The sequence below is a fragment of the Peromyscus maniculatus genome, chromosome 4, assembly GCF_049852395.1.
Source record: "Peromyscus maniculatus bairdii isolate BWxNUB_F1_BW_parent chromosome 4, HU_Pman_BW_mat_3.1, whole genome shotgun sequence".
NCBI lineage: Eukaryota > Metazoa > Chordata > Mammalia > Rodentia > Cricetidae > Peromyscus > Peromyscus maniculatus.
In genome coordinates, this window is record NC_134855.1 from 150,865,198 (window position 1) to 150,876,170 (window position 10,973).

Genomic DNA, 10,973 nt, shown 5'->3' on the forward strand with positions numbered 1-10,973 from the left:
CCACTGAATGCAAAGGCCAAATCCAAACGATGCTTATTTGCATATCACTGTAAGTGACCTTAGGAATACTGTCCCAATCATGAATATGCCCCTTCTTTCTGGTAAATGGAATCAATTGTATTACTAGCTGATTTGATCCTGGAATTTCTTTAGAGATAACTGTTTCTTCTTTCTAATTCTTTCTGGAAAAGATGTCACGAGCCCTTTGAAGCTTCATCGGACAGAGACTTTTCCCGCCTACCGGTCTGAGCACTGACAGCAACTGCCAAGAGCTGTTAGCACGTGTGTGCTGCGCTGGCCACAGATCCATGCAGGAGGACACAGAGGGCAGCCAGGGAGAGTGCAGAGTGAAGAAGAGCAGCTTCGAATCCTGCTAATGTGTGTGGCCATGGGAAACGCTGCGATACAACATATGTATATATATATTTTTTCCCTTCTGTTTTTCTTTTTCTAAAGACACAGTCCTAGCCTCGCCAAAACATGCTGGATAATATCGACCCACCCTGTGTTTACAGCTGGACAGAAGGAGTCAGTGTCACTGCTACAGACTGATTTTCTATTGTAGACAAGGTCCCCCTTGCGCATCTTTGAGTCTGTCCTTTTGTGGATTTGTGTGATTTTTCCTTGTAAATGTTTCAGTTGTATGACAGTTGAGATGGACAATAAAATGCCTCTTCATTATTTGTTATCTCTTTACACACTATCCCTCAGTGACTAATGCTGTGATTTTAGTGCACCCATGAACTCATATTTGGTTATATTTCCAGTGACTTAAATCAGCACTTTCACTCATTCTTCTTCCTGAAGAGTCCTTCCAAAAGACCCTTTAACATCTTTCATGAGGCAACAGCCACTCATACTCCTCAATGTCCTCTCACCCCTCAAACGCCTTTTTTTTTTTGTTTTTGTTTTGGAGTAGAATGTTGATATAAGACATTCTAAAATAAGCAATCATTGCTATCCATGTGGTCCTTGGATTCTCGTGACAGTTTTCTCTGTGATTGGTGTGTCTGGAGGGTAAGTGCACTGGGAACAGAGTTCTGCTTTGTGTTTGATGCAAGTCCAGCCGTGGACACATCTGTCGGCTCATTCATTAAGCTGATCTGGAATCTATTAGTTCCCAGTGCTCTGCTGGACTCTGGGGATACAAAGCGCAAGATCTCAGGTTCTGTTGTCAAGAACCTTAATTCCAGAGAAGAGCATCGAAGAAATAAAGGTGCAGTTGCGGTACCTGCTCAATGGACCCCCAGGGGCCACGGGCTTCTAAAGAGAAGGTCATCCTGTTCTCCAGACGGTGTCAATGGGAGATGCCAGCAGGGAGCTGAATCCTGTAAGCGTTTGAGATTATGTTCCTGAAAGGCTGGACAAGCAAGCCAGGAACACACACACACACACACACACACACACACACACACACACACACACACCTTTGTTCATGCTGTGTCCAATAGCAACTGCCAGTACAATACAAGGCAAGATTCCTAATTAAATTTGAACTTCAGGTAAGCAGGGCTTATGGTTTTATGATGGAAGTGGGGTTCAAATACCACACGGGGCAGAGTTACGTTTCACAGTGTCCATCGTATACCTGAAATTCAAATTGACCTTGATGGTCTGTGTGTTTCTTTGCTGAATCTGAAAGGTACAAATGTCCAACCATAGAGCTGAACCTGGCATACAGCCTACACTCCTGATAGATGTGTGCCAGGTGGGCAGATAGAAACAGGTAAGCTTAGATTCATACCCTTGGGATGGGATTCTTCTACATGGGAGGAGTATTTACCTTGGACACCTGCTTTTCCACACCAGGCTCCTCTAAAATTATTACTTTTCATGGAAAAAATAACTAAAATTTCAGGAAAAAATTGTAGAGGCCCTCACAAGAACCTTAAAAACCCCATTGTTGTTTGAGCCTTTCTAGGAGGGCTCAAGGGGGAGATGGACACCAATTCTAACCCAGTATCTTCGGCCTTGCTAAAAATCCAAGTCTGCGCAGCTAAACCTGCTTTGTGAAGAGAGCTGGGACCCCAAGGACACTACTGACCAGGACTTTCCTCAGGGGCTGAGGGATCTCAGGAGAGAGGATTGAGTTCAGCTAACAGTTAATGAATGGAGCAGGGCCACATAGGTGGCTTGGTGCTGAGGGCCTTCCCAGAATGCATTTGCCCTCTCTCTGGGTTCTCTGCAGCCTTTTTTCCGGTCATTTTTGCACTTCCTTCTCCCAGATGTATCCATTTTCATCCCTTAAAAATACGATTTGCCATACACACTTAGCGCCTCTCTTATTGGCTTTTTTTCCCTGGCTATACCTGGCTTTTCTTTTCTTTTCCTTTGCTTTTCAGCCAGTCTCATAAGCAATTCTCCCAGATTCCCTTGGCCTTGGCAGACAATGAGGAGATTAAGTTGAGGAGCAGATAAAGGAAAGGGAATGAAAGAAATAAGTATAATTTTAATGAAGTCAAAATTGCCAAAGCAAGCCTCAAACTAATGATGTGCAGAGAACTGTTCCTGAATAGTCAGCTGCAAGCGAGGTCTCTTCGGAGATCTTTAGGGAAAGAACTGTCGATAAGAAAGAGACTTCAGTTAGAGCACTCTGGGCCTGGCTCCCATTGTAGGCATTTTAGTGATTTCTGTTGTTTACTTCCTCAAGCAGCTCAGTGAAGTAAGTTTAGTTAGCAACCCCACTTTCCTGCCGGGCAGTCGCAAGCAGCATCTGTGAACTAACCACGACACCCATGATCAAGTACCCGCTAGGTGGGAGACTCAGGCCACCAAATTCCCAAGCTTAGACTGTAAGCTCCCAAGACAGGCAGCCTGGGGGCAGGGGCAGCTTCCAGAAAGGATTAGAATGTAGGTATTTCACGCTTGGTGCATTGGGCAGTCTCCATTGCCCTCCCATTGGAAGGCAGGCTGTTTCTATCAAGTTTCATTCATAAGCACAAGGGGCAGGTTATTCATCCATGCTGCAGCTGCCATCCTGTGCACCCCCGCTGGATAATAAGAGCCCCACATAGTCTTTGATTGGTTTTAGATGGTCAGGCCACGCCACGAGACAGTTAGCACTCTGCTCTCTGCCCTTCAGCCACTGGAATGTTGGTTCGAAGTGAGTTTTGTTTTTATAAATCTTTCACTCCAGGGTGAATGTACAAGTGCAAGTGGGGGCCGGGGGAGCAACACTACGCATAAAAACAGTGAGAACTGAATTCAGAGCCACACACAGTGCTGCCAATAATCGGGAATCTGGTGACTAGTCTGGGGGGCAAGCACAGGGGGTGCTTACTTGAGTGAGAACGAGCTGGTAGGAGGGTGAGCTGCTTTCCTTTGCACGCTCAGAGCATCCTTGCAAAGACCTTCTATCCACTTGAAAGCAGTGGCACACAGACAGCAATGGAATGGCCTGCATTTCCGGAATCCAGTCCTGGACTAAGTGTTAATTTAGACTCCCTGCTGGGCGTGCCAGGTTCACACACCAGGTTACACACACAAGCGTTGTGCTCCTGAATTCAGAAGCCTAATTCATGGGCTCAAAGGATTTAAGTCAATTGTTCAGGAAAACAGAAAAAAAAAAAAAAAAAAAACACTAAAAGTAATGTATATTTATATGAAGGGATGTTCTACTATTGGGGAACAACATTTCACTTTGAGAGGAGATACAGTGTGTGTGTGTGTGTGTGTGTGTGTGTGTGTGTGTGTGTGTGTGTGATGTGAGTGTGGTGCATGGACCCACATTATGAGGCCAGAACAGGGTGGCAGATGTCTTCTTTCATCATATGACTTCACTGCCTTGAGACGGGGTCTCCTACTCTACCAGAAGCTCATGGAATCTGCCTTCTCTGACCTCAGCACTGGGTTACAGGTCCACACAGCCACACTTTTTTTTTTTTTTATGCATACTAGGGATTCAAACTCAGGTCATCACGTTTGTGGGCCAAGCACTCCTACCAACGGAACCATCTCCCCAGCCCCAAGGTCCACCTCTTAGAGACATCTTCCCTTACTGCCAGAACACAGACACACGTGGACAGATTTTCATTAAGTCACAACATTTATTTTCCTTTCTTAATGAGGGGGTGGGTTCTGTAGATTGATTTTGGGGTGGAGGTATGACCATGAACGCTGGCTCATTTCAATGCCACCTCCTTGAACCATTCTACTCTGATGTGGTCCAGCTGGCACAGGATTGCTTGGGGACCACCTAGCTGAATCTGTGAGAAGGTAAGGTGTTGCTATTCACACTGTCTCCAACTGTTGATAAGGCATTCATTCCATGGATGGTGGTGGAGCTCAAGCCTACACTTTGGATTCCCATCTCCAGATGATCTCAATGGACTTGATAAATGTTATTAAATCTTACTCAAAGGAAGCTGTATGGGTGACTGAAAGAGAGAGTGCCATCAGCATCAGCATTAAATTTAGCATCAGAGGCCACCAGCTAGGTGTTCCCATTCATGATGCTCATGGGGGATCAAACTGGATATACCAAGTTTGATTTGAGGACTCAAGGGAGAGGCCCCTCCCCCCTATTCTTCTCTAACCATTAGCCCTGAGAATTCCAGCACCCAGGTACCAAGATGACGATATATGCAGTTACATACAGGCATGGAAGATGTGTTGTGACCACAGCTCTCCAAGTGTCACCTGAGTGGCATTTCCAGTACCTCGGCAGTGTTTACTTTGTTGCTATAACAACGAATAAGGAGGCTCAGTTTGGCTTTCTTTGTTGCTCTGAGATGCCTGAAGTGCAAAGCTGCCTGAACTGCTCTTTTCTGAAGGAGAAGTTTCTTCAGAAAGCACAGCCCAGCTGAGAAAGGCAGTGCTGGGAAGGAGGTGAGAATCCCATTGTTGCTAATGAAGGTGTTGAGCCACCCTCAAGCCTGTGGCCCCCTTCCCTCCCCCTGCACACAGCGGCAAACTTTTTGCCTTTGGTTCTCTGTGGTGCCGCCTTCCTCCCCTTCCCAGAGCAGATGTAGCTCAGATCCACAGACACCGCACGATGCTATTTTTGTTCCACATTGTGCCAAGTCTTCACTGCTCCTACTTGAAGTTCTACGCTGTTTTAATATTTGCATTGCTCACACTGGAAATCCTAGAGGGCCAAGGACCCTGCTTCGTCATTTGGTTGGTTATTCATTTTCTCAGTATTTACTCTCTAGTCCCCGTGGGAGCACAGATGAGGTAGAGAGGTTGTGAGGACCGAGCTCCAATGCCAGGAAAGGAGGAGGTCAAATGAGGACTGGAGCTTGAAGAGAGTTCCTGGAGCCAAGGAGAGTGAAGGCATACTTTATTTACCGACACACAGGTGGCTCTGTACACAGCCTCCGGCAGATACTCATTGACACATATGGGTCACACACAGGTGGGTTCAGGCATACATGCAGACCAGCACTCTGGCCACACATACAGTGACATACAGATGTCTCTCTCTCTCTCTCTCTCTCTCTCTCTCTCTCTCTCTCTCTCTCTCTCTCTCTCTCACACACACACACACACACACACACACACACACACACACACACGCTGAGTTCCCTGACCTTAAAGTCATATTTGTATAGAAATTCACAAAACTGCATTTTGCCAAAATAATTATATAATGAATTTCATCAGTTTTCTTTTGGGGTCCCTGGACAGACAGTCTCAGCTATTTTGTGCTAACATGATGTCCAATGCCAGCCACATTTTAGCTGACATATACTTAATACCCATATCAGCGCCATGGTGTCTAAACATAAACTTATCCCTGTGAGCATCTGTTCTCTACAGAGGTTCCTATAGGAAAGTGTTGGAGCCATTTAGGCTTTACCCAGTGGGTCTGCATGAAGAGGATGATTGGACCACAGCCCGAGTACCAGGTGTCTGAGATGGTCTGCACTTGGCTGCACTGGGGGGGAGGTCTTTTGCTCCACCCCCTGGCATTCCTTTAAAAACTCTAGGGCAGAGACAGTCAGGGCCTGATGGATTAGGATCCAGGCCCTCCCAAAGCTGTCCTGTATTTTCTGTCTTTTTCTCTCCCCTCTATCCTTCTAGCTAATATTTCCTGCTGCTTCTACTCAAGAGTACTCTGGGTCAATGTGGGTGTGAGGGATGCCCCCCAAGGAAAGATCTGAAAACTCTGGTCCTAGGCCAGCCTGCACTTTGCTATTCTGAATAAAGTTTTATTGGCACATAGCCACGCTTGCTTATTTAGGCAATGTGCATAGAAAGCTACAGTAGAAAGCCTTTGTACTCTGGACTGGTTCCCACAGCCCTACTCTAATGAGATGATGTTCAAGAACCAGCTCCTCACTTAGGCTGCAGACTGCGGCAATACATTATTGGTATTACTTGAGATACTAGGGTCTTCCCAGGAGTCAAATGGAGCTCCCATAGTCTTATTTCTTTCCTTTGCCTAGAAAATTCTTTTCTTCATCTATTTTTTCCAAAGTGGCTAGTGGTCTGCTAAGGATATACTCCAAACCAGCATGGTTTGATAACTGTAAGTATGCAATACTGGCATGCATACCTTGGTGGTGACCAACAGCTCTCCAATAGGATTTAAGACCCACTCAACAAGAGGAAAATCATGTCTGGTACTAGAAACCTAGTTAAATACCCAGGGATAGTAAAGTCATGGATCTTAAAGGAGAGTTACACTCCCCACAATATAGTAAGCCAGCATAATCCCTAATAGAAATACTTGATTTTACACCCACAGAGAAATATACTCCTCATTTCTCATTATGGAAACTGCTTTTTGCAACAGATGGAGACCATTACAGAAAAACACAATCAAAATACCAAATTGTGGAGCTTGGTCACAATGCATACATCTATAAAACCCCTGTACCTAAGGCTCAGGGAACATCGCAGAAGAGGGAGGAAAGATTGTAAGAGTTAGAGAACCAGGAATTTGCTGTGAGACTGTGTCTCCTAGTAATATCAGAACCACACCATAGTGTTTCACCAGCATCACTGACTAAACATGAATAAGGACAACGGGGCAAGCTCATGGGGCCTCAATTCTACACAAAGAACCACTGGTAACTAAGAAATGCTGAGAGTCAGAGAAACTGTCTTTCCCATACAAGAGCACACCAACTGGTTATCCAATACCAATGGTCAGCCCTCAGAGCACACATATAAGTAACTTTTTACAGACTGACCAGGTTGTATTTATGTATTTAGGAATGTATATATGTATTAACAACAGTTACTGGGAAAAGATGCCATCAATTTGAAAGAGAGCAAGGGTGAGTATATGGAAGGGTTTGGAGGGAGAAAATAGGTAGGGAGAAATGATGTGATAGCATTTGAAGGTAAAAGAAATGAGAAATAATGCAACACAAAGGACTTAATGGTCAATTAAGGCGATGCTAGATCAGCTACAGCGTGGCTAATAAGAGGCAATGGCAGACTACAGGGAGCTCAGGAGACGTTTGCTTCTGGATCTCCAATATTCCAGGGATCCACAACCACGGCATTCTACTCGCTCAGTCTGGAGAATCTTTAACACAGGAGTGGATTTGCCAGGTAACCACAGGTTTCAGAGCCCAACTTTCCCTCAAGCCCTATCTGTGCTGGTCCCAGGATTTCCTGAACCTGTCCTGGAATAGACTGGCTCCTTAAGGCTAAAGAAAGTTGCATGGAGCAAAGGACTGTGGTTCTTTCATATACTCAATCATTTTTGTGCTCCTGTGTGAGCGTCCTACCTGGGACCCTGTTCACTTTTTAACATTTCCTGCCCAACCATTTACTAATTGACCTCAGCTGATGACAGAAACTGGGTAGCTCCTATTTTGAGAGGTGCCTCAAGCCAGCTAAAGTGATTACACCGAGCTCCAAAAAGCGCTTATTTTCTTCATCATTGGGCTTCTTTGAGAGTCGTGGGAAGCAAAGAAAAGGAAGAGGATCATTTGGTTATCAAAGGGAGAGAGCCCTAAATTCACTTTCCTTTAGCTGTTATGCAAATTTCCAGCCCAAGGCTCGCCGGACACTTTGAAGATAAGAATCACGGTGGCTCCCACGGGAGGCTTCAATGGGACTTCCGACGATTCTGTGATTTACACGCCCAGGAAGAAAAGAGCAGCGAACAATAGCAGAAACCTTTCTCTGAAGGCTTGAAAGCCAGCGGCTAACTCTAGTCCTCTTTTGCCAGGGGGAAATACAGGTTAGCAGCCAGCAGTTCAGACAGGGACAAGGTGAGATTTCCCTTGATGCATTCCAGGAGATGTCCCTTAAGGTTGACGTGTGTGTGTGTGTGTGTGTGTGTGTGTGTGTGTGTGTGTGTGTGTGTATGTGTGTGTGTTGGTATATGTTGAGTCAAACTGAGGCAGGATAGACAGATAGGGAAATGACTATAAGAAGAAAAAGGATTCTCTCACTGTACAGTCTGGCTGAAGCCTCTCTTGCCAGCTAATCAAGAATTCCAGCACAATTGACAATGGCCCCCTAAGGCCTTTCTCCCTTTCCAATTGCAGCCCTCCCCCCCCATCTCTCACTTAACTCTCATGCTTTAAACTTTAAACCTGTGTTTAAAATGTCTGTACCAAACTGGAGCCACCCTATGCTCCCAGGTAGGCATGTTTCACTTCCCCTTAGCCTCCAAGGCTTAGAGCATTTCTGTTTTTGATGAACCCTGACTCCACTTCTTACTGGCTCATCTCCAAATTCTTTTCTGCATTAAAGCCAAGGATCTGGGTTTAGCTGAGTTGGGGGTCCCTAAAAAGTTAGGGGAACTCTATGCAGGTGTGCTTCTGTCCTGGATACTGCTGCTGACTAACCCACCCATTGCTTTGTGGACTTGGAACCTCACAGTGCATGAACAATGTGGGACCCAGACACAGGATGCTCTCAGCTCTATTGTAATTCACCAAAGTCAATTGCCTGGTGGTGATTGTTGTTGAATCAATAGCTTTTGCTACTTAGGGATCCCTGAGGGTGGGTGTTTTTGACCTCAGACCTGGTCATTAGAGGCTACAGTGTAAGTTGCCCTAAATTTCCAGACACTTGCTAATTGTCAGTGGAATTCATAGGGAGCTCACCACACCTTCACCCTTCTGCTCATACTGTGTGGGAGAGGTTTAACTGAGGCGGGCAAGGAATATTCTAGCACTGAGATTCAGCTGAGGTTCTCCTGGGGTAGGCAAGGTGTGAAGGCATTAGGAGAGGGGCCAGAATCGCAGAGGCAACTTTAAACTTTCAAATGCTCATATTTCAGCGTCCTTGAACCACAAAAGTGAAACACAAGAGCAGCGGAAGCTTCAAACTGACCAGCAAGCTAAAGGGTAGATGGAGGACGGTCCAACAGCTAGCTGATCCTTCTGGAGCCAAGGCTAACAAAAGCTGGAAGGTAAGCCTGGATCATAAATCTGCTTAGCTGTCTCCAGTCTCAAAGATCCATCCTGAGTTTGGGGCTACACAAAACAATTTTAGCTGAATTAAAATGAACAAAAATAAAATATGGTTGACCATTTCTTGCTCTATTGGCCAGGAGGGAGAAACATGGTTGCCATGACCAAGGATTAGATCCTTCTGGCCAGAGCATGTTTTACACACACCCCTCAGAGATCCAAGACTGGATGCCCTGTTTTGTTTTGTTTTTCTCTTCCAGTGTCCTCCCCTTGACCCTACAGGTGTGTCTTTCTAATGCTTCCATGATTAAAATCTCTCCCCTTTCCCTTCCTTTGGGAGGGCGCTTTAGGGAAGAGCTCCTAACTTTAGGGTGCCTCACTCAAGGACCCAGGCAAGTCTCCAGTTCATGGTAGCAGCTCTAGCATGGTGGGAAGGGGGCGGGGCTCCCAGCTGTGTATAAAGGTAGCTTGGAATCTAAAGGCTGATCCAGGGATGATCCATAGTAAGTGGGAAGATGGCGCCTGTCTGGTTAGGGAATTTATTCAAACCTAGGCTATTCTTTTCTTTATTTTTTTTTAGAGTTAGAGATTGATCTTTATTCAAAACTCTGATCTGTCAGGTTAGCGTTTTCCACCAATTTGGGGAGCAGAGACCTCCACAGGCTTCACAGTCTTTTGTTCAGGTGCTGCTTTGGTAGGGGCCCGGGCAGTAGCCACTGCTGTCTTCCTGGATGCCTGCTCAGCCTTTTTTGCTTCCTTGGCGGCCCTGGTAGCCTGCTCTTGCTGAGCTTTCCTAACTTCTGGTTTCTGATTCCTCTTGGCCATTGAATCAGCAAGAGGTGCACTGGTGACAGCTCGCTGGAATTTGACTGCGAGATGGTTCTTCTCAAATCTAGACCATTCTTAAGCCCTGGCACTGTGGGTCTGAGAATCCCTGAATTTTCATGGCTTTTGCTTTTGTGTTTCTGTTTTATTAAGTATAGGAACTCAGAATGCATGGATTTTCCTGATTTTTAAGTATTGGAAGCAGATATATAAAGAGAATCTTGTTCAGTTATAATTCCTTGGAGACCTAAGGACAAGAAAAATTATGTCTGGGGGCAAAGTTATTGGGAGGCCCTGCATTAAACCTCTCGGGTTAAACTGAGTTGCTACCAAGACCATTGATTATATAGATTGTATATCGGCCATTAATGTTATTCTGAGAGAGTGGGGGAGGTGATGTGGCACCCAGGGCTCCATGACTCCTGGGGTTGGGAGGGCAGAGGGATTCTTCTCTTTAATTTCTTTTCTCTTTTCATCAATTCACATTTTTGCTTCCCCCCACCTTCACTGATCTACTCTGAGACTGTAAAGTGCTGGGGCCTGAATTCATCTTCTTTAGCTGACAGCGTGGGAAGTTTTATCATAGACCTGACAGTCCAGTAAATGCCTTTGTCCGGATTTTATGAATAAATGGAGGGATGAGATGGAACTTGACTGTAGCTATCTAGAAGCACAGAACATTCCACAACCTTGGTCTCTCTGTGAAGGTCCCTTCAATCAGTTTTTTATTTTTTTCTTATTCATCACCCTTCATACAGAAACCCAAACGAATATGAAATTGCTTTTGTGCTGTAACATTGTTTGATATGTAATCTCTAATAT

At 45.3% G+C, this 10,973-nt stretch overlaps 1 protein-coding gene across 1 annotated transcript in view; it reads left to right on the top strand.

Moving 5' to 3' along the window:
- Dok5 (docking protein 5) overlaps positions 1-681 on the top strand; it is a 150,089-nt gene extending 149,408 nt beyond the window's left edge. The window contains exon 8 of the mRNA XM_006984002.4: positions 192-681. Within this exon, the coding sequence (XP_006984064.1) occupies positions 192-256 (65 nt within the window). The 3' untranslated portion in view covers positions 257-681. The remainder of the gene's footprint in view (positions 1-191) is intronic.
- The last annotated feature ends 10,292 nt before the right edge of the window (positions 682-10,973 follow it).